The sequence below is a fragment of the Geotrypetes seraphini genome, chromosome 8 (genome assembly GCF_902459505.1).
Source record: "Geotrypetes seraphini chromosome 8, aGeoSer1.1, whole genome shotgun sequence".
Classification (NCBI taxonomy): domain Eukaryota; kingdom Metazoa; phylum Chordata; class Amphibia; order Gymnophiona; family Dermophiidae; genus Geotrypetes; species Geotrypetes seraphini.
Genome location: NC_047091.1, coordinates 164,770,710 through 164,795,364, shown reverse-complemented (window position 1 = coordinate 164,795,364; position 24,655 = coordinate 164,770,710). Strand labels below are relative to the sequence as shown.

The 24,655-nt window shown below is 43.0% G+C and overlaps 1 protein-coding gene across 4 annotated transcripts in view; it reads left to right on the top strand.

Annotated features, from left to right (window-relative positions):
• SSH1 (slingshot protein phosphatase 1) overlaps positions 1 to 23,213 on the top strand; it is a 150,101-nt gene extending 126,888 nt beyond the window's left edge. For all 4 annotated transcript variants that reach the window (XM_033956908.1, XM_033956906.1, XM_033956909.1 and 1 more), the window contains 5 exons: positions 377 to 423; positions 5,007 to 5,153; positions 13,181 to 13,381; positions 17,764 to 18,382; positions 20,973 to 23,213. In XM_033956908.1, the coding sequence (XP_033812799.1) occupies positions 377 to 423; positions 5,007 to 5,153; positions 13,181 to 13,381; positions 17,764 to 18,382; positions 20,973 to 22,220 (2,262 nt within the window). In that variant the 3' untranslated portion in view covers positions 22,221 to 23,213. The remainder of the gene's footprint in view (positions 1 to 376; positions 424 to 5,006; positions 5,154 to 13,180; positions 13,382 to 17,763; positions 18,383 to 20,972) is intronic.
• The last annotated feature ends 1,442 nt before the right edge of the window (positions 23,214 to 24,655 follow it).

Below are 24,655 nucleotides of genomic sequence, written 5' to 3'. Positions count from 1 at the left end.
TCTCAATCACAGCAGAGGGCGGGACTGAGGCAAAGATGGGCGGGTCTAGGATGTCTGGATTTTACAAAGCTGGCAACCCTACACTTGGTAGGCAGACTTCAAGACTATTAGGACATATATGTGTGTGTTTGTTTGTGTTGTGTGGCGGAAGGAGGTAGTGACAGGGCCCCTGCATAAGGATGGACACCTTCGTAATCATCTTAAAAGGGAAGAGGTGAATCGAGCATGATGCTGCTTCCCATCCCCAGTTCTGACTGAGCAGAAAGAAGAGAGCAGGAGGAGGAGAAAATTCCCAGGCGAAAAAAAAGGGAAAATGTAATACTATAATGGGATGAATAGCAGTCAGGTTAATGTTTGGCTTTTCTTTGTCCCCCAGGGCTCAGAGTGGAACGCCTCTAATCTGGAGGAGCTGAGAGACTCTGGGTAAGTCCATCATTTTGTTTGTTTGAAGCCAGTTTTACTTAGGCCCCGAGCCTACTCGCCTCTTTTTAATTCATTGTTCTCATCAGAATTCAAGCCTCTTTTGCTTGGACATAGGCTTTTGATGCAGCTTCTTCAGCAGAAAGGACGGCTTTGGCTTCACTTTTGTATGTTATTTGTTTCATTCTGTGAATTAGTTAGTTTTTAAGTGGGCTAAAATCATTTAAAAAATGGCTGTTTGTCTATTATTTATGTTCCAATTATAACAAGGCAGAGTATATAGTAACATTCACAATGAGATACAATGCCAAATACCGCAGACCCTCAATATTCGTGGGGGTTAGGGGCAGAGCTGGCCCGCGAATAGGGAAAATCGCAAATAATTTTTTGGGGCCGGATCTGACCCACCCCCGCCTCCCTCTTGCGTCCCCAACCTTACCTGGTGGTCTAGCGGTGACAAGGGGCAGGAACGATATTCCTACTCTCCTGCCCTGTGCAGAGCTGTCATCAAAATGGCCGTGAGTTCCCGTTGTAGTCTCGAGACTACAAGGGGGAACTCACGGCAGCCATTTTGATAACGGCTCTGCACGGGGCAGGAGCATAGGAAGATCGCTACTGCTCCGCCTTGCCGCTAGGCCACCAGGTAAGGTCTGGGGGATGTCCGGGGCAGCGTTTCTGAATTAAAAATCAGGAGCAAAAAAAATCACGAATGACCGAATTCGTGATTGGGGAAACCACAAATCGGGAGGGGGAGCTATCATAGAAAATGCAATTTAAATTAAAACATCAACAGAGGTTATAATAACATTACATCTGCTGTAAATTCACATCTATCGAATTACATTCCTTGATACCTTGTTGAAAATAAACATGACTTTAAAATATTTTCTGAGTAAGGATACCACTGTTTTTGCTAAGTATCATTTTAAAACGTTACCCACTTTTCAGTTTCATTTTGAATTAAATGATTTAGCAGAGTTTGGGCGATGGATATAATTAAAGGTGTGCAGTTGCTCGAAGACAGGGGTCTCCAAAGTACGGCCCGCGGAAGAATTGTGTGGAAATGCGCCAATTGGACTAATTTTCCAACGAGAATCTGCAAAAAAACCCAAAAAACAACAAACCCAACACCACAGGTTTTTGATAGATTTTAATTGCATCAATTAAGATTTTAAAAACACAAGAACAGTTCCATCATTCACATTAAATGGTTTTATTATAATTTGTGATGAAAATATGATAATTTGCTGGGAGTGTTTGTCGTCCTTAATATACAATAATTTAATCTCACATACTCTGTAATTAGTTTATAACATTTTCTGCTTTCAATAAAACTGAACTTTAATAAATTTCAGGATGTGTGGAGGCCATTATCAGATTATAGTAAAGAATGAGTATATATTTTTGTTCCCTGATTAGTACAGATGGAAATTGGGCGGGGGAGGGGGGTATTTATTATTGGAAAATGTTTTTATGAAATATAAAAGGATGGGAGGGAAGGGGATAAATTTAATTTGATAAGATTAATTGTAGAATTTCAAATGATATATCTATGTTAAAATGTTAATATCAATGTTGATGTACTTGATGTAAGCTATAAAATGAATAAAGAATTATAAAAGTCAAAAACAAAAAAACTGAAGTACCCAATGTGGCCCTTGTGGCGAAAAGTTTGGAGACCCCTGCTCTAAGATTCCCACTTAAGATCTCAAACTTCATCTTGCAAAGCTCATCTCTCTAAGCCCAGTCTTTATCATTTCTCCTAGAAATTTGCCTCTAAGGGGGGGATAATTTTATATCGGGACATCTATAAAAAAAAAATATTTTGTGGAAAAAGTGCATGCGTATCAGAATAAGTTTCAAGTTTACTAAGATTTGTTAACCCACCTAATGGGAGTGAGTACCTTCCAAGCGGCTTACAATAACTAAAATGCCACTACTACTGCTTAATGTTTCTATAGCACTGATAAGACATATGCAGCGCTGTACCACCAACACATTTCAGAATGGTCCCTGCTCAGTAGAGCTTACAATCCAAATTAGCAGACAACAGGACAAGTAGGGGTTTAGGGAGTTTCTCAGGGTGCTTAGGGTGAGGGGATTATGAGTTAAATGCATTCTTGAAAGCTTACATTTCCAGCGCCTCTTTGCTGTGAATTTTGCCTACATAGGCGCTTTTTGGCGCCTAACGCCACTTCCAGCGTTAACCATGACTGTAATGGCGTTAGGCATCTTTAGGTGCTTTAAATTTAACGTTGCTTGCCATTTCAAACATTGTTTGTGAATTAGGCACCTAAGATTAGGCGCTGTTATAGAATTTCAGCCTTTTTGTCTTCTCTTGAGGAGGCAGTAAGTGTTTCTGTCTAAAAAAAAAAAAAAATGTAAACAGCTTTGATTGTAACCACACAGGAAGGCGGTATATCAAGTCCCATACCCTTTACTCTTTCTGCACTCGCTGTGCAAGTGACAGCGTGCAGGACATAGCCGTGCGCTAACCGCAGTGTGCAGTACACCTGTTTTCTGTCCATAATCTTCCCAGTTCAACCCCCCCTAACACGGTGTGCATAATGTGACCATTTATTTGTTTCCCTCAAAACGGGACAGGACCCCCCCCCCCCACCCGGTACCTTTTTTTAATCCCGACGGCTGCTTCCTGTCCTGATGTCTTCCAGCAGCGGCAGAGCGGCGCACAAGGCGGGCGAGAGCCTGCCTGGTCCCGTGCCGCTCACTGAATGGCTGCCGTCAGTAGAACTGACGGCAGCTATTCAGTGAGCGGCACGGGACCAGGCAGGCGCGCTGCTCTGCCGATGCCGGAAGACAGGACAGGAGGCAGCCGCCGGGATTAAAAAAAGGTATCCGGGGGGAGGGGAGGGGCTGTATTCACTACAGTACTTGTTTCTTCAGCGGGCCCCTGAAAATGGGACATTTTGGCGTCCTGAAGCTGTGCTTGGAGGCCACCTAAAAATAAGATGGCCCCGTTCAAAATGGGACGTATGGTCACGTTAAATATGCAGCTAATATGTGAATTAGTTCACGAGCTGTCGTGCCACTGTGCTAAGTTACCACACGTATGCAGTAATAATAATAACTTTATTTTTGTATACCGCAGTACCAGAATAGTTCAGAGCGGTTTACATGACAAGAGACTACATCTACAGCGAAATTTACAAATAAGTCAATCAATCAATATAACTTAGCGAGTCGGGAGCAGGCAAGAAGGAGATAGAGAGGTTATAAACAAGTCAATCGGCGTGGCTTAGGAAGTCGGGTGCAGGTAGGTAGGAGGTGCAGGTAGGGAGGAGGCAGGTAGGTGGGAGGTGCAGGAAGGTGGGAGGTACAAGGCATAGTTAAAAGTAGAGTTACAAGGAGGGCGGGAGTCAGAGATATTTGTCAAAGAGACGTATGGAAACAGACTATTTGATATGTATAGTAATGTAACCTGATTTATCTTCCATTGTTATTATGTCTACACACTCATTCTGTCATTAAGTCTATACCCTCAATCTGTATTCTCCAATGTCATGTACCCTCCTGGAAATGTCCAGCTCTCTTCTTATGTAATCCGCTTTGAACCGCAAGGCACAAGCGGAATAAAAATCACTAATGTAATGTAATGTAATAAGTTTTGATTGACTTCCTGAAAGTTTGGTAGGTGCTTCCTTGGGGGAGGGGGTGGGTTTCTCTCCTGCGTAAAAAAATAGATTTTTTAAAATTTGAAGTTCAATTTAAGTCAATATTTCTGATGTGTAAGACTCAACAGAAATGTAGAAACTGTTGATCCAGGAAAGGATCACTTTATCCACTCCATATGTCCACTGTGGAGGTTTTTTTTCTTTATTTCTTTAAAAAATTTATATACCAACTATAAACAAAGCGGTTTCCATAAAATAAACCTACATAATTATAAACACAAGACAAAATTACAATTCTAAAAAATAAAACAACCCCTCCCCCTTTTACTAAACCGCGATAGCGTTTTTTAGCGCAGGGAGCCACGTTGAATGCTGCGCGCTGCTCCCGACGCTCAAAGGAACGCTATGAGCGTTGGGAGCAGCGCGGCTCCCTGCGCTAAAAATCACTGTCGCGGTTTAGTAAAAGGGAGGGAAAATTACAGTTCCATTAATTACATTAAAAAAAGGAAAATACCATTCTCTCCCAGCAAACAAACAATGCTCAACCTAAAGTATCCTCCAGGCAATTAATAACAGAGGCACTTAATAATCCACTTATTGACCGCTTTTGAGATTCTTTTGTGTCTTTCCCATGTGTGGTTGAATTTTATTTATTTATTTAAAAACTTAATATACCACCTGAAGTCACAGCTGTTTCCAAATAAACATACATAGATCAAAAAGAAAAACCCAGCTTCTGCTGCAGTCTGTTCCAGGTATCCAGCACCTTCTCAGTGAATGTCTTTTACCCTCTTTTTCCTGAAGCCTCGCTTTTTCGTCACCCTTTGAATCCTTTCTGATCTTCCTTCGTAGATATAAAATTTTTCAAACGTTGGCGTTCTATATGAGAGTCGTTCTCTGCTGCTGTAATATTTTTACACACCCTTTTTGACTTACCTTTTTCATTTCTTACAGCGTCGAGTACATTCTCAATGTGACCAGGGAAATAGATAATTTCTTTCCAGGCCTCTTTGCGTATCACAACATAAGAGTGTATGATGACGATTCTACAGATCTGTTGGCCTACTGGAATGAAACCTATAACTTTATAAATAAAGCAAAGTAAGTACCTTGTGCATAAACATTTTGAGAAGAAAATGCTTTATTCTATTCTGAACTTTAGATATGCACAGGAAAGCAGGGTTGAATTAGCACGGGTAGCAATTTCAGCCAAATTCATTCAATCAATTTTCTATACCAGTGTTTTTCAACCTTTTTACACCTATGGACCGGCAGAAATAAAAGAATTATTCTGTGGACTGGCGGTTGAAGAACACTGGGCTAAGTCGTGGGCCAGACCCCGCCCATCTCTACCCAATCTCCACCCCAGACCCCGCCCCCATAATAGTACTAATTGCACCTTGCACGTCCCGTGCCTCATCTGGAAGCCTTCCCTCTGAAGTTGCAACGTCAGAGAGAAGGCTTCCGGTTTAGGCGCAGGATGCCTTTAGGAGCCACTGCCCGTGGCTTTGTGCGCTGAATCAGTTAGGAAGAGGGAGCTGGCTCGAAGATAACGCCGCATTGATCGCACCGTGGACCGGCGGTTGAAGAACACTGTTTTGGGCCTGATGCACGTGCTGGCCCTGTGGACCGACAGGAAATTTCTGTGGACCGGTGGTTGAAGAACACTGATCTAATGTACCTGGAGCAATGGGGGATTAAGTGACTTGCCCAGGGTCACAAGGAGCAGCGTGGGTTTGAACCCATAACCTCAGGGTGCTGAGGCTGTAGCTTTAACCCCTACGCCATTCTAGAAATCAAAATGTAGTAAAAGTGAGCCAAGTATGGGACAATCAAGCCATTGTGACATCACTGATGAGGTTGGCTCTTAGGCATTGGTGGAATGAGGCATTATGATGTCACAATGCCAGCTCTGGTTATCAGAGGCTGAAACTTTTCACACTATTTATTTATTCAATTTTCTATACTGTTCTCCCAGGGGAGCTCAGAACGGTTTACATGAATTATCAGGTACTCAAGGGCTTTTTCCTGTCTGTCCCGGCAATGTACTTGGGGCAATGGGGGGGATTAAGTGACTTGCCCAGGGTCATAAGGAGCAGCGTGGATTTGAACCCACAACCTCGGGGTGCTGAGGCTGTAGCTTTAACCACTGCACCACACTTTTCCCCTTAATGTGAGCCCAATGCGTCCCATTAGATTGTTTCTAACATTGTCATATTTTTACGCACATAAGCGTAAATTCTATGTATTTGTCTAGAAAATTTTTGGCACTGAAAAGGTTGGCGCTTAGCACAATTTATAGAATCACACATGGTGCCTGTCTGTGCGATTAACATTTAGGTGCAGGCATGCCAAAGAAAGCCAGGCCTAAATTCCTGCACTTAAGTTGTGCATGGTTCAGGCTTATTCTATAAGAGTGCGCCTAAGGTTTAGCAATGCCCACGCTCCTCCCCTGGCCACGCCCCCTTTTGAGATCTGCATTATAGAATTTACATAGAATATGCTTAGAAAGTAGCGCATGTAAATTATAATTAGTGTTAATAATTGCTTGTTAAATGGCAGTTATTGTAGATTGGCTTGTTGAACAATTTTAAGTTGTGTGCCGCAAATTGACAGTGTGCACTGATTTGCAAATGCAACTTTGGATGCAGTATAGAGAATCCAAGGTTTAATTTGCCCAAGCGAATAAGGAGCACAAATTTGGTGTGAATGTAAAAAAACAAACCCCAAAATAACCTCATATAGCACACCTAGGTCTCCATTTCCCTCTCTCGCCTCTCTTCACTCCCTCACTCCATCCCCAGAGTCCTCCCCAAGCCTGCATCACCACCTCCCCTCAGCTTTCCAACATTGTGGCCTCATTCCTTCCCTAGCATTTTCTCCCATTTAGGCCAGCAGTAGGGCTGTTGGCCTTTGGGCTCCCTGCTATTCGCTGTCCTCTCCTCTCCTCTCTTTCCCTTCCCCCTGCTCTTTTTCCCTTCCTCCTTTTCTCTTTCCCTAACCCCCTCCTTTGTATCGTTCTCCTTACTTGTCTTAGGAATCCATTCTAGCAGAAGTTCTAACAGGCAGTCTTGCATGTCACTGGGGAGCCTTTCCTCCTCTGGTGCAACTTCCTGTGTACACCTCAGAGGAGAAGGCACACCTGATGATAGGCAAGGCGGAGCACGGATGGCGTTTTCACTTGCACATGTGCGTTGCAAAATTCTTTAAATTCACATGAGTACTTGCAGAAAGTACCTGCTACCATTCACACCAACCCTCAAACTGGCATGTCATTTACAAATGCTCTTTCAAGCTTAATGCTGGTAGTGTATAAATTCAAGTAGCCTTGTTTTATAGTTAATTTAGGGTTAGATTCACTAAACTTACTGATCCTGTAACTTATGATCCTGTAACGACCCAATTCACTAAACTGCTTGCCCGATCAATCTCTTATCCGACCCAACCCATGCAAATTAGCAAAACCTCATGCAAAATAGCCAAGCGATTTATTCACTAACAATTGCTTGGCTATTTTGAATCGGGTTTTACTATCCTAAAACCCAACTGCTGCAGACCTGTGTTTCAGGCAGGTCTGCTGGTTTTTTGGCAGGTCTGCTTGTCTTTTTTATTCATTTTTTTTTCCTTGGCACAGATATTTTGCATGCGTTACACATGCAAAATATCTGCCCCATAAAAAAATGAATAAAAGACAGGCAGATATGTCAAAAAACACTGCATCCCTGACAAATGCGCCCCCCCCCATGACTCACAAATGGCAAGAGGGATGCCGACTCCCTCCTGCCATTGGCACTTCTCTCCTCCCAAAATGCTAACCCCTATTCCTCCTACCTCTAAAGTTGGGAGTAGGAGGGGTGCTCAGTCCCTCCTGCTCCGTAGGCCTCCAGCGATGGGAGCAGGAGGGACCGCAAAGTCCTGCTCCTTCTTCTCTGCCCTACTGCGATGCGAATGTGGGCCTTAGGCCCTGCCCCTGAGGGGCCTAAGGCGCCTGAGCCAATCAGGGACTTCCTTAGGTCTGAGCACGAAGGAAGTCCCTGCATGCAAAAAAGATAGTGAATCAATCGCTGTTTAAAATCGGCCAGGAATCGGCCAACAGCGATTGAATTGCTATCTTTAGTGAATCTGGGCCTTAGTACTTTATATACTGCCTTCACAATAAATCAACAGTGGTTTACAATAAAAATAGTTCAAAAACAATAGAAAAAGAATGCCATATTCAGGACAGGAAAGCCTATTGATAGCAGACAAACGCACTCACATTTGTACACAACCCCTGTACCAACAAAGATGGACGTCTAGGCCAGTGGCAACTCTGGAATACTTTAGTAAAAAGAAGGTTTTAGGCCGGCCCTAACTTTGTTATGTGATGGTTCTTGATTTTATGCGGTAGGTTTGTGCAAATGCACGTTAACTGGGCATGACTTTTTATAAAAGTACTTTTCTGTGCTTTGTAACTATGTATTCAACAGATGAACATGTGTTTTTGTGTGCAGTGGGTTTCAGAATTTGAAAGTGGATCCTCATTAACTCATTGATCTGCCGGTTTGTGCATGCCTTGAGTTTAAGGTTGCTTGTTTGGCATTTGAAATTTTACGTGGTTTTTGTCCCCTTTCTCACGTTCAGCATATAACTGTACCTGCTGCCTGGACTTCTTCTCATTTTGTTTCTACCTTCTATCAGACATGTTCAATATAAAATACAGTAAAACCTTGGTTTGCGAGCATAATTCGTTCCGAAACCATGCTTGTAATCCAAAGCACTCATACATCAAAGTGAATTTCCCCTTAAGAAATAATGGAAACTCGGGCGATTTGTTCCACAACCCAAAAACTTTAATACAAAATACTATACGTACTCATATTGCAAGATCTTGCTCGTTTAGAACAGTCGCTACACTCCTGCAGCGTCAGAGAGAGAAGAACCATCGGCTCAGTTGTGATGATGTGACGCGTGTATACTGCATGTACTCGTATTGCAAGACCTCGCTCGTTTAGAACAGTCACTTCACTCCCGCAGCGTCAGAGAGAGAGAAGAACCATCGGCTCAGTTGTGATGACTTGTGTATATCAAGTTAAAATTTAATAAAATGTTTTTGCTTGTCTTCCAAAACATTTGTATACCAAGTTACTTGCAATCTAAGCATTCTAAAAGCCTAAATAAGTCCATTAAAAACCAGGCAACCATACTCTTTTGGAGGTGATATGAGATGAAATATTGGGATCCTGACAGTCCATGTTTCAGCTTGTGTTAGCCTTCCTCAGGAGTATATATCTAATATAATAAAAGGCTAAGCTGCGCATGCGCACTCCCATCACGTGTTCCGTTTTCCGTACACTGTAGAGCACTGCAGATAGGAGTGCGCATGCGCGCAAAACACTCTCTCTCCTCCCCTGAGGCGGATGTCGGCCGTGGCGGCTGTCGGTGGTTGCAGGCCGCGCGAAGCTCTCTCCCCCTCTGGATGTCGGCTGCGGCGTTTGTCGGTGGTTGCAGGCTGCGCAAAGCTCTCTCTCTCCCTCCCCCCGAGGCGGATGTCAGCGGTTGCAGACCGCAGGAGCCCGGACGCCATTTAAAAAAAAAACAGGCAAGTTTTTAAAGTCATTAAAAGCCTTCGGCATACTTCATGGCTGATGGCTTTTAAAACCCCCCCAGCACCACCGCTGCTGTAGCTTTTAAAACCCTCCAGCTTTGTGGTTAAGGCCTGGCTTCTTCGGGCAGCATCAGCGTTTAAAATTCGCTGCTGTTGCCGGCTTCAGGCCTTCCTCTCTGGTGGGTCCTGCCTACTTCATGTTTTCATGAAGACAGGACCCGCCAGAGAGGAAAACCTGAAGCTGGCAACAGCAATTAATTATAAATGCTGCTGCTGCTGCCCGATGAAGTTGAAGGAGGAAAGGGAGCAGAGGGGGAGAGAATGGTAGGGCATGGAGGTAAGAAGGAAGGTATGGTGGGGGAGGAAAATGCTGCACAGAGATGTGGGGTGGGAGGGAAATGCTGCAGCACAGGGAAATGGAGGGGCAGAAAAAGGAAGGGAGGCGTACTGCTGGGCAGGGGGAGCAGGAAAAAGGGACGGGGAAGAGGTGCTGATGGACAGGGGGGGCAGAAAGATGAAGGGAGGCCTACTGCTGGACAGGGGGAGCAGGAAGGAGGTGATGATGGACAGGGGGGAGGTAAAACAAAGGGAGAAGGGCTGCTGCTGGATAAGGTGAGCAGTGATGGGGTGGTGGAGGACACAGGGCAGGTAAAAGGAAGGGAGAATGGACAGGGGAGCAGGCAAGGGGTGGTGGTGGACAGGCAAGGAAAAAAAAAATAAAAAAAATACAAAAGCGGCTAAGGAGAGAGGAAAAAAAAAAAAGACAGACACACACACATATATTTTAGCACCCGTTAATGGGCTATAAGACTAGTGTAGTATAAAACAGTGAGAATCATATGAAATTTATGTGAAGGAATGAAAATGATCAGTGAATGACTATTACAATAAAATGTGATAACTATTGAAATTGAAATTAAGCCAGAAGTGATATGTAATAATAATAATAACAGTGAAGGTGACATGAGAACATATGTGATCCCAACTAACTGTGAAGAATATATGAGGGTCTAAACAAACATGAGCTAAAAATTTTTTTAAAATGTGGATCAACAAAATATGAGGGACCAAAATGGTTAGCTATAAAACAAATGATTGTGAGAAACAAATAAAAGCGTCTGTGATAAGGGATAGCGTTCTGAATATTATTTGAAAGTGCAGTGGGAAAATATGGTAGTGTGTTTTGGTAGCTTCGATGGATAAACTAGTGAAAATTTTTTTTTTTTTTTAGTAGATTTCTAAACTTACCCCCCCCCCCTTTATAAAACTGCAAAAGCGGTTTTTAGCGCAGGCTGGCACGCTGAATGCTCTGCGCTGCTCATGACGCTCATAGAAACTCTATAAGTGTCAGGAGCAGTGCAGAGCATTCGGTGTGCCGGCCTGTGCTAAAAAACGCTTTTGTGGTTTTGAAAAAGAGGGGGGGGGGTATAGAATAAGCTTCCACTCTCACTTTTGTTGTAGCTTACTGGCTTACTTAAAGCATATTTTTTCACACAGGCATTCAGGTTAACGGAGGTGACATAATAACATAGTAGATGACGGCAGATAAAGACCCGAATGGTCCATCCAGTCTGCCCAACCTGATTCAATTTAAATTTTTTAATTTTTTTCTTCTTAGCTATTTCTGGGCAAGAATCCAAAGCTTTACCCGGTATTGTGCTTGGGATCCAACTGCCGAAATCTCTGTTAAGACTTACTCCAGGCCATCTACACCCTCCCAGCCATTGAAGCCCTCCCCAGCCCATCCTCCATCAAACGGCCATATACAGACACAGACCATGCAAGTCTGCCCAGTACTGGCCTTAGGGGGCTCTCAGTAACATTTTATTTATTTTATTAGTGGATGAATGTATAGAGGATGTATAGATTATCATATTGCTTTGTCTGGTTAATGAGTTTACTATCAATTTATGGAGTTCTTATTAGACTAGTTTTCTTAGTAAAGCTAAAATAGATTTTTAACAAATTAACTACACATCTCCCTCCTTATTTGCGGTTTTGGTGATCGTGGTTTCGAATATTCGTGATTTTTTTTGCCCGCCCCCCCTACAGAATCACTTGGAGGCAGTTCGCATCGACTAGAACCAGCCCTGGATCAGAGTGAGGAGGAGGAGGAGGTGATCAGAGGCGAGCAGCTGCCCAGGAGCACAGTCCTCAGCCGTGGACACAGCTCCGGTGGCAACTTCATGCGCGGACCTTACCTGGTGGTCTAGCGGTGACATGGAGCAGGAGCGAACTTCCTACATTCCTGCCCCGTGCAGAGCCATGCTGTGCACCCATTCTGTGAGTTCCCGTGGTCTCACATTGTAGTCTCGTGAGACCACAGGAACTCACAGCATGGGAGCACAGCAGGTCTTTGCACGGGGCAGGAATGTAGGAAGATCGCTTATGCCCCGTGTCACCGCTAGACCACCAGATAAGTCCAGGGGTGGGTCAGAGTCGGCCAAAAAGTTATTTGCGAATTTTCCTTATTCGTGGGCCGGCTTTGCCCCTAACCCCCATGAATAAGGAAGGAGAAGTGTAATCTCTAAACTTGCTGATCCAGTGGGACCCAACCAACATATGAGGAATCATTACAAATAAATGCACCCCTCCCCCATCCCTTTGCGTCTTCCCCTCAAACTGCTGAACCCTAACTCACCTACATAGACCTGATCAATTTTCTGTATATATTTCTGCAATAAACCCCAACCTTTCTCATACTTTGTAAGATGTCCTGCTTTGTATCGTCGTTCGTTTCTCCATTAGTAATAGATATCACAGTTTCTGGTGCCAACAGTCCAAAGAGGGTGAATTTGAGATTTTCACTCCAGAACTATAAGGTTGTTAGCCACAGTGAAGTAAGTCATCATAAATTTTTGCCTTGTATGCACAAGTCCTCTGTTGAATAAGCATAAGTCTGGGATTAGCTGGATTGGCTCGTTTAAAAATGGCAGCTAATGTTAATTGTATTTGATTCCAAAATAACTGCTGGAGCACAACCAAGCGAGGGTAGGAAGTACCCGGGACGGTGGCGCCTCTCCCCCGCTCCACACTCGTGCTCTCCCTTCCCCCCCCCCACATACCTCTGTAATTCTTCGCCGCTGAGAGTGGCTTCTCCAGCATTCCGCTTGCGCTGGTTTTGGGTTTTCCTCTGATGTCACTTCCTGGCCCCGTGAACCGGAAGTGATTCATAGGGGAAACGGGCCAGCACGAGCAACGGGCGGGAGAAGTTGCTCGCGACGGCGAAGATCTACAGAGGTACGGGGTGGGGGGAGGGATGGCACGAATATGGTGTGGCAGGGCGGAGAGTTGCCGGCACCCCATCAAGATGACGCCCAGGGTGGTTCACCCCACCCCCCTTACTATGCCACTGCAGCCAATCCATGTGTAGATCAGATCCCTATGCCCCATAGTCTTTCCGCCACATTGCTGAGTAGACTGATACAATTCTACTAAGATGCAAGGACATCCTATACCCCTACGTAAGAACTTTAAGATTTCCCATTCCTCACCCAAATTTGCTTCCCAGTAACTTATGCCAGGATTTTTGTTGCTCTAGGAAAAATCAGTCGAAGTGTCTGGTGCATTGCAAAATGGGTGTAAGTCGCTCGGCCTCTACCGTCATTGCTTATGCTATGAAAGAATTTGATTGGTCCTTAGAAAAAGCGTACAACTACGTGAAGGAAAAACGCAGCGTTACCAGACCCAACGCTGGCTTTATGAGACAGCTGTCGGAGTACGAAGGCATTTTGGATGCAAGGTGAGTTCTTTCCACATCCTCTGTCTAGTTCGATTAAAGCTGTAATTCTGATAAATAATTGTAAATCTGCCTGTCTATGCAGATCCTAATCTAATTTGATGTAAACCGCCTTGAACTCGCTGGGTATGGCGGTATATAAGAATAAACTATTATTATTATTATTAAAGATTTTGTTTGTTTGTTTTTTTTTTAAACTTTATTGAATTTTCAGACGTTGGCAGTTCATTACAGATAATATAACATTAAAAGCTTGCATAAAATGCACCTTAATACACAAAATATATATGAAACAACCATTTCCCCCCCCTATCTCCCAATTATTAATACATTAAATCATATTTTTATTACAATAATAGACTCATATATTTTAACCCCTCAAAATATCCCTCCCTCCCCTCCCCCCACCCTGGATGTGTAAGGAAATCTGAGAAAGAAAAACAACAATTACATTATCCTTATGGTTTGTTAACAAATGCAGTCAATGGGCTCCATATTTTATTAAACGCATTGCTAAAACCTAAGCATTCCGCGTTCATTCTTTCATATTTATATGTATTGCACACACGCTCGCCCACCAGAAAGGTTTTGTTAATAAAATATAGTGGTCTTGCACTGTGTTCCTTTTATAATTTTGGAAGGAGAATGTTTGCACAAGAATAATTTTTCAAGCTTCTCTTTAGATACAAATGTTTTTTTTTTTTTTAAACTGCTTATATTTTTATTGGCAGCCTTACAGAGGTAGTATAATCCTCGTAATATCCCTCTGCAGTTAATTAACCTTGGAAAGATGCCGCAGCAACCCAAATTAGCAACTGGCATTACTAACAGGCATCACTGCTTTGTGTATCCAAATAGCAATGCTGGATTTTACTAAAGGGCGCTAGAGATTTTTAGCACGGACCGGCGAGAAATTCTATGAACGTTGGAGCATTTATCTCGCTGACCCATGCTAAAAACCTCTAGCGCCGTTCAATTAAAGGAGCCCAAAATGGAGTTTGCGGTAAATGAGCTCACAAGAAACCGTGAGACCAACCCAAACTCCCGGCACCATACGGGTTGAACTTGCAGAGAGAGTGCAGGCAGCCCTTTTTACCTTCCCCTTCCTTCCTCTGCCCTATTTATCACATAAGCTCCAAACAATATCCTCTGTGCCCCCATTAAGTGCAGTGAGGTTGTCTGGGCATTGTAACACTGCACTGCAGGGGTGCCCACACTTTTTGGGCTTGCGAGCTACTTTTAAAATGACCTAGTCAAAATGATCTACCAACCATGAAATTAAAAAACAAACCACAGAGCACACTGTACGCAGAGAAAATGTTAATTATCATTTATATTCCGGGGTTTTTTCAAAGAGGTCAAGGCAGATGACTCTATGCAATGTCACCTCAGTAACAACTATACAAAAATAGACAAATATACCCCCTCCCTTTTTACTAAACTGCAACAGTGGTTTTTAGCGCAGGGAGCAGCGCTGCTCTCGACGCTCATAGGCTCCTTGCACTAAAAAACGCTATTGCAGTTTAGTAAAAGGGGGCCATAGTGCAAAATATAGAAAGCGGATATAAATTCTCAAAATGGACACTTTTTTTATTTAAATATTTTTTATTAAAAAATGGAAAGCATACAAATTATAAAACAGACATATAGAAAGTGAAACCAGTACCAACCAAACTGTTGACATATCTCTTTGTTACAATGCCAATATATTACAAGAAAAAACAGTACCAGAAACTCCCCCCACTCACTCCTATAAAAGAGACACATTTTGATCACTAAATTGAAAACAAAATCATTTTTCCTACCTTTGTTGTTTGGTGATTTCATGAGTCTCTGGTTGCACTTTCTTCTTCTGACTGTGCATCCAATATTTCTTCCCTTCTTTCAGCTTCCTGTATGCTTCCTCTCCTCCAGACCTCATTCCCTCCCCAAACTTTTTCTTCCTCTCTCCCTACCCCCCTCCCCTTTCGTTCTGTCTTTCTCTCTCCATGCCCCCTTTCTTTCTGTCTCCCTGTCCCCCTTTCTTTCTGTCTCCCTGCCTGCCCCCTTTATTTCTTTGTCTCTCTTTCTCCCTGCCTCCTCTCAAGCCACCCCCGCTGTCATCGGGGAACAGGCCCCCATGCCACTGCTGCCGAGTTCTGAGCTCTCCCTGCTTTCCGATGCCGTAAACAGGACAGAAGCGCCGGGCCCACCAGCCTTTCCCCCGACATTCTGACATTGGAGAGAAAGTTTCGGGCCAGCCAGGCAGCGATTGACTTCCTCTCAGATGTCAGAATTGACCTCGGGGGGGAGGGGGAGGAGGAAGGCTGGTGGGCCTGGTGCTTCTGTCCTGTTTACGGCGTCAGGAAGCAGGGAGAATGCGAAGGCAACACAAGTCTATCACGGAGCCCAGGATGGGCTCCGCAATCGACTTGCATTGCCTTTGTGATCTACTGCTATACTGTATTGTAGTTTTCTGTGCTTTGCTGATGAATGCTACATCTGCTTATTAGACTCTGGCATTTAACATTGCATCAGCATTTAGGATTGATTTTGATTGTTTATGTGATAAATTGAGACTCCCGAAGCAGGCCTGGGGAACCGAAACACGTACATGTCAAATCGCTAAGAGCAATAAAGCATAGCAGTTTCATCTGTTCACCACCACTGTTTTAGCTGTGATTTATAATAAACCTTCCATATCATGACAGATAGTGGCCAGTGACTAGATGAATTCTGTTCATCAAATAAGCGCAACACAACACACCTATTTGTACTGACAACCTAGGTGTCCTGTCCTAGGATTACCCCTTTATGCATAATCAGAAAGGGTTTTTTCACTCTGGAAGCTTCAGTCCATTAGAGCATATTTTGATGTGTCATCATTCAGAATTCTGGAACAATCCCTCAAACTAAGTCAACTTGATTACTGTAATATCGCCTATTTGGCAATTTCCCAGAAGAATATGCGGCGATTACAACTGGTGCAAAATTTTTGGGTTTTAAAAGTTCGATCATGTATCGACTTCTGCATTGGCTGCCGATGGAGGCACATGTGAAGTTTAAGTTCGGATGTTTTTGCTTGAAATTACTATTCGGTTTAGCCCCTAAATATATAACTGACCTTTTCTCTTTCTCAACCGATAGACATAAGAGAAGCTCACACTTGAATTTTGTTTCCCCTCCGGTTAGAGGATGTAAATTTAAAAGACATCATCAACATCTTTTCTCACATCAGGGAGCATTATGGGGTAAAGACCTAGAACAATTGCTTACGCCTACTACTTATGGGGAATTTAGGAAACACCTAAAAACATATCTGTTCCTGAAGTATTTCGGCAACTGTCCTGTACAATCTTATTCCACAATAACTGATCTCTAGAGCTGTCAATCACTAGCTTTTAACTTTGTTAATTCTACTCAATTTGTAGCATCTTTTAATCATTGTAAACTGCATAGGACTTCACGGTCCTGTGGTATATAAACTGTTATTATTATTTTTATTAATCATATTATTTACATAATTTTTAACAAATCTGCTGTGCAAACCATATCCCAGATATCATCCCAGACAAAAGTGGTTGTTCTACATTGGTCTGTCATTAGAAGATCTCATGCCCTTTTTATATTTCCATCTGTTAAGGGCTGCAAAAGTAAAAAAAATACCATGATCACACTCTTGCTTTTCAGGCAGCTTTCTACGATAAGGACTTTCAACATCACCTATCTTCGTCTTATTCTTACCTACACTTTAGAAAACAATTAAAAGCATTCCTTTTTTCTAGGTTTATACCTAATTAAACCCTACCTACATGATAAGAACATAAGAATAGCCTTACTGGGTCAGACCAGGTCACTTAGCTGACCAAAATCCAAGGTGTAGCAATATTCCATGCTACCAATACAGGGCAAGCAGTGGCTTCCCCCATAACTGGCTATGGATGTTTTCTCCAGGAACTTGTCCAAACCTTTCTTAAAACCAGTTACGCTATCCACTCTTACCACATCCTCTGGCAACATGTTCCAGAGCTTAACTAAATTCTGAATGAAAAAAAAAAATTTCCTCTATTGGTTTTAAGAGTATTTCCCTGTAACTTCATCAAGTGTCCCCTAGTCTTTGTAATTTTTGACAGAGCGAAAAATCAATCCACTTGTACCCATTCTACTCCACTCAGGATTTTGTAAACTTCAATCATATCTCCTCTCAGCCGTCTCTTGTCCCCTCACTCTGTGTTTTTTTCATTAATCTTTTGTAAACCGCATTGAACTTAACAGCTATGCGGTCTAGAAATCCGATGTTATGTTATGTGATATGTAGGATGAAGCAGGGCTATTCGTATGTGTGTCTAAGATTTCTAAAGCGAAGTTTTCTTTCCACGTTTAATAATTTGAACCTTTTTCTCTAGCAAACAGCGGCACAACAAGCTATGGAAGCAACAGACAGAAAGCAACCAAAATGAAAGCGACTCCACAATATCAACCGCCTTCCAGCCTGAGAACTTAGATACTATGCTGGAAAACAGACTGACTGAAGGCGATACACTCGACGGAGGATCCTCACATCGGGCCAGTACCCTCCGTGATGAGCCGCTAGAACAGAACTATTTCTTCAGGTGTCTCCCCAATTCACCGCTGGCAAATAGGCAGGCAGGCACAGGGGGCGTCCCGTTCCAGGTGGGAGATCTGGAAAGAGACGCACTTCTGGACAGCGATTCCTTATCTGCCAAGCAATTATCCGTATTACCTGCAGAGAGGTTGCAGAGGGTCGCGATGAAGGGAAAAGATGAGTCTCCTGTACAGTCGGGTGACTTCGGGGAGAAAGAAGTGAGGAAGAAATTGAAGTCCAGCACGGCAGAAGAACGGAGCTCCGACACCAACCTAAACTTGCAAGAAATGGAGGCCAGGGGCAAGGAAACACCGAAGGAAAGGGGGAAGCGCTTTCCCTTCCGTAACGAGGAAAGCAGACTCCACAAAGAAAATGCAAATAACAACAACAGTAAGAGGAGCCTGCCGGAAGATTTTGAGGTACCTATGTGCGTGTAATTAGCTGAAAGTGTTGATATGTATTTAAACATAGTCATTATTTCAACATTATCAATTTCTAAGTGGCAAGGAAAAGACTGTGTCAGCGTTTACAGTTAAAGGGAAATCTACTCCACACTAATGACACGGTGACAAAATTCATCACTGTTCCCATCCCCACGGAAAACAATCCCGTGTTATTCTTTAGTGTCTATATCAGCCTCAGTCCTTCTACACCAGTATTCTTCAATGCAAGGCTCGAGGGTCAGTGGCTGAGCCCATACATGCTCTGATTCTTCTGTAAGCCAAGTCTAGGATAAATGAAGCCATTGTGACATCACTGATGTGATTGGCTATTGGGCATTGGTGGAATGAGCCATTATGACATCACAAAATCTGCTCTGAATACCAGAGACTGTCATTCTTTAGTGTCTAGCTCTACCTCAATCCTTCTACACCAGTATTCTTCAATGCAAGGCTGAGCCCATTCATACTCTGATTCGTCCCTTTCTCCTTAAAGAATGACATGGAGATGGCTTCCCATGGTTATCGTTGGGGACGGGAACGGTGAACTTCTGTGAGTCACATTCTGGAGAACTCATTTTTGCGTGTGTTTTGCACACCATGCCCTCTGGCCACACTGTCTAGGATACTTACAAGAGCAGAAAATGGCATTATTTTCTTTCTTCTAGTAAACAGTAAGGATGGGCAGCCGGAAGTTTCTCTTTAGTTGTTTTTTTTTTTTGTTCCCCCTTTTTTTTTTCTGTTTGGAAACAAATTTTAGCTCTATATGCAAATAATATACACTGTTAACTTTATTTAAAATATGAAAAACAAAAACTTTCTGTGTTATTGAAAAATTACTAAGTAAGCAATCTGAAGTGATAAAAATGTGAGCCACAATTGAGAGAGGTCTCTGAGCACATTTGCATGATATTTTGTATAGAGAAGATTGAGGGCTCCTTTTACAAAGGTACGCTAGCGTTTTTAGCGCGCGCACAGGATTAGTGCGCGCTAGACAAAAAATTACCGCCTGCTTAAAAGGAGGCTGTAGCGGCTAGCGCGCGTGCCAAAACCACTTGCGCACTTTTGTAAAAAGGAGCCCTGAGTGATTTGAAGAGTTGTGTTTTTTTTAAAAAGTTTTTGTATACTGCAGGTTTTTGGTTTTCATATATTATTCAGAATCATCCCCAATAAGAGAACATTTCCCTCTTCTTATGGCAATTTATCTCCACTTTATTTAAAAGCATATACTTTAAGCGTGAAACGCCCCAGATGCTACAAGGTGCCCACTTTTGTGCGCAGTCCTTAGATGCAGATGTGCATGTAAATTAATTGAATAACGAGCTCTGAACCATCAAATGGGTGCTAACCAATCATTGAGGTTAATTGGCACCCATTAGAAAATGCACCTAACTGGCTGTGAGCTGTTTTATAAGGCAGGGCCTATATTAGTACAAAGTGGAGCTCAAAGAGTAATGAATGAACCTGACATCCAATCAAATGAGTCGTTCTGTGTACTAATAAATTCACCTGCTTGAATATCATACTATTTACTTTCTGTCATATCATACTATTTACTTTCTATCGCGCTAGGGAACTCCGGTCCTCGAAAGCTGTATTCCAGTCGGGTTTTCAGGATTTCCCCAATGAATATGCATGAGATCTATTTGCATGCACTGCTTTCAATGCATATTCATTGGGGAAAACCTGAAAACCCGACTGGAATACGGCTCTCGAGGACAGGAGTTCCCTACCCCTGTACTATAGAAATAATAAAGAGTAGTAAATAGTGATAATATGATGTTCAATATCAACCGCCTTCTAGCTTGAGAACAAAGCGTGGGATGGACACAAAGGATCTCTAATCAGAAAATAATGGGTAGACATTGAAGGAACTAAGGCAGACATGGGCAACTCCAGTCCTCGAGGGCCGGAATCCAATCGGGTTTTCAGGATTTCCTCAATGAATTATGCATGAGATCTATTTGCATGCACTGCCTTAAATGCATATTCACTGGGAGAAATCCAGAAAACCCGTTTGGATTCTGGCCCTCGAGGACCAGAGTTGCCCATGTCTGAACTAAGGCCAGTGCTGGGCAAGCTTGCACGGGCATGTGTCCCGTATATGAGGACGGGCTGGGGAGGGTTTCGATGGCTGGGATGGTTAAGATGGGCTGGAGTGAGCTTTGACGGAGACTCCGGTAGATGGAACCTAAGCACACGACCAGGCAGGGCTCTGGGTATCTGGCCCAGAAATAAGGACCATTTAAACTGAATTAATATATGGAGCATGTATGGTTGGGCACACTGGATGGGCCACTCGGGTCTTTATCTGCCGTCATTTGCTCTTTTCTCTTGTCATTTCCACAGTTGTCTGCTTTGCTCCAAATGCATAATTTTTTTCTGAGCAGGTTTCTGAGATCCTTTTCCTCTCTCATAAACATTTTACGAGATTGTTAGGACCTGCTGTAGGTTTTTGAGATCCAGTTGGGTTGAGGTTTTATTTGAGCCCATTCTTAGCTTACCTTGGCTTCTGTTAGTGGTGATGATTATCCTTCTTCTGAACTTTGTTTTTTTTTTTTTCTTCCAGGGGGATGCTATATTTGGGATTCTTAACAAAGTCAAGCCATCCTACCAGTCCTGTGCAGAGTGCATGTACTCTTCGTCCCAAGGCCTTGAAGAGCATGAGAAGTCAAACCCAACAGCTCTACATTGTACATCTGCTATCTGCACACAGCCCTCTCTCAATGCGACGCCTATGATTGTGGAGACTTCAGACCCACTGCCTCGTGGTCCCCACTGTAGAGAGTCACCCCAGGCTGCAAACACAGTTTTATCACACCTTCCAGGGCAGACGCACACTCTGGGTTTTGATGTCTCTAAAACTGTGAGTGATCAGCAAAATGGCGGTACAATATTACCAGATAATGTGCAGAAAAATCATTCAGTAGCGGATCTCAAAGGTGGAAATTCAATTAACCAGAAAAGTTCCCTTGAAACTGCTGGGGACATGGTATTGAGGACAGATGTCAAGCAGAGAAAGGACCTCAGCTACCTAATGCTAAATAAAGATTCGGAAAAGCCAGCTTCATACAGTTATTTGATGCAACATCAAGAATCTATTCTTCAACTCCAGAAAGCAGGTCTAGTTCGAAAGCACACTAAAGAACTGGAACGCTTGAAAAGCACACTGTCGGAAGAGTCATCCATCTTAAATGAAGTTCCAACCAGTGGAGCTGACATCAGTATGTCGGACGATGAGCGGGATTTAGTTTTTCGTTCCAAAGGTGCATGCTTGCAGAGGGTGGAGGCCCTCTCAGAAGGTGCAAAGGATGGTGCCCATAAATTCATTAACCTATTAGATGGAATGTTTCTGAAGAGCTCCACGCCTTGTATGTTCAGGTTGGATCAGGTTAGCAATTACACCAAGGACTTTCTAAAAACAATCTCCTACACGCCATCATCTTCCATGAGTTCCAACCTAACTCGTAGTTCCAGTAGTGACAGTATACACAGCGTGCGGGGTAAGCCCGGCCTGGTCAAGCAGCGGACGCAGGAAATTGAAACCAGGATGCGACTGGCTGGTCTGACGCTCTCTTCTCCTTTGAAGCGGTCGCATTCTATTGCCAAACTTGACTGTCTGACTTTTTCCAGTGAAGACCTTTCTTCCGATCTTGACATGCTAAACTTGCCCGACTCGAGCAATGCCAAATTAAGAGGCACTCCATCATTTCACGCTTCACAGTCAACTCCGAAGAAAAAAAATGCAAGTCCCAAGCTGATGGAGATGCCTCTGCCAGGGTACCAGAAGAGGATCTCTGGGATGGACAAAAGTTGATGCATTCCTATTAACTACATTAGTTCTTATAGCCAAGATCACTATTTAAAATAAGTACAAGCTACTTAGATTTCATATTTCTTCCATTTTTTTATGTTTTGTAGCATGAGTTAAAAAAAAGAATCAAGTTTTTAAGTACCACCCGAGGAAAGTGAGGTATTAACATTGACCTGCATCAGAAGAGTTCATCTTGAGCGTCCAGGAATGTCTTCATCTGGAATCCCACTCTCTGTGACATGCCTCCTAGAGTCCTGCCCCGCCCACCCCACTGCAACACAGCCACTAAATGGGAGACATTGGATTGGGAGGGTGACTTTTAGCACCCCTGTTTCCCTTGGGCCCTGTGCAGCCACACTATTCGCATAACCCTTGGGATAGTCCTGCTGTCATTTCAAGACTGTACCCTGGGGGAGTTGATGCCGTATGAATAATAGCTTATTGAAATCTTTTTTTTTTTTTTTTTTTAAATCATATTCTTAATTTGTGCAATAACTTAACAATAGAAGAAGAAAGCCCCAAAACCTGATGGCCTGTGTTGCAATAAAGAAATAGCATGTAATTGGACTCATGGGGATAGTTGTGCAAATCATTGGGTGATGTTGTCATCTTCACCTTCATTCTTATAGATCAGGTTAATTCTCTCTATCTATCTATCTCTCTATCTATCTATCTATTAAAGGAACATAATAATCGTAGTTGACTCCAACTAGACAGAACTAAAATCTTTCCTAGGAAGAAGCTGCATTGTACCAGGAATGCTGATTGTTTCGTGCAGATTGAAGAAGTTTGGGTTGCGTTGATCGTCAGTGAAGAGCTTGGGCCCAAATTCTAATGTTAGACACCTATTTTGGAAGCATCCAACTAGATAGCTAAATTGAATAACAAGCCCAATTAAGCTTTTTAATCAGCACTAATTGAAACATAGGCGCCTATTAAGAAAGAGCGATTCTGTAACAAGGCGCCTCTAAAAATTTAGGCGGCCTTCAAACAAATAGGCGCTATGCATGTTGGGCATGGCTTCACGTTAGGCGCCTTGTTACAGAATCGCTACTCTTAGGCATGCTTAAGTGCTCGCATGGGCGCCTACGTTTTAGTTGTGCCTAGAGCTGGCCTATTTATTGGGCGCCTCCCAAATAGGTGCCGCTCAGCGTGATTCACTAAACAGCACCCAATTTTACTTGAATCACGCCGAATGGCACCCAACTTTTGGGCTCTTCTTATAGAATTTTGCCCTAGGTGTCGGTGGATTTTTACTGTACTGTCCATGTTCGTCACAGTAGTTTAATGACATCTGGCCTTTGTATTGAATGTTTGGAAGGTGTGAGTTAAATGGAAAGATGGCATTGTTCGTTTCTGTTAGATTTGTTTTATTTATTCCTCATTAATGCCATGGTTCCCCAGCTTGTACGATTGATGCCACAGTACATCGTTTTTTCAGGAAACCCATTGGGAATAGGTGTGAGACAAATGTTGCATGGGTTGAACGTTCAGTTCCTGGATGCATCTCGCGTGTATTCCTGGTGGATATCTTGAAAATTCAGTCAGCTTGTGTGGCCAAAAGGACTGGTTTAGAAGTGCTGCTTTAACTAATTTATTGAGAATAATTAGTGAATAGCACTTTTCCTGCCTAAAATCATGTGTTTTCCTAGTGCAAGCTGCATGTACGATTTGGAAGGCCAGTTATTGTTGTTAGTTTAAATATGACATTTCCAACATATGATTATTTATATTCACAGTCATTTGTCTTCTGTTACAACCACTGTGGTTTATTATAATGTTCTTGTATCATGTTTTAAAAAAAAAGTTTTTGTACCTATATATTGTGATTACAAAAAAAAGAAAAGATAATCAAATATGCTGGGAGCAAATCCATTTTGTTGCACGGAGAGAGCTTCAGGAATGTGACTTTCAATCCTTTATAACCAAGATTTGTTATACACAGGTTACAACATAATAAAGCCTTTGTGCATAGCGGTTTTTAGCTGAGTGCAAGTTATGGGCCCTCCCATTGGTTCAGTAGCAAGTCTCTGTACTGCTTTGCAAAGGACTTGTGTTCGATTTCCGGGTCCGACAAGGCTGGTATTGCTGTGGAATCTGAATTCATAGCTCCATGTGGGAGGAGTTTGTGGCCTAGAGACCAGACGCAGGATCCATGTTGGCTGGGATCTGGAAGAAGCCACAGCCAGTAGCTGTCGGGTCAAACTGCGACTATGGTAACTGGGCTGAACTGGGTGGAGATAAATGGAGGAATAATCACCAGGTAGTTTCAGTTGAAAGGCTTGTGGTGCCATAAGTCTCACTAGAAGCTGATTTTGATTGAGTTGAAAGTAAAGAATGGCATGGGGCCAAATTTGTCCCTGTCCCTGCAGGATCTATCTCCATCCCTGTCCCGTCCCCACCAAGTTCTGTCCCTGCCGTAATCAAGCTTGAGAAAT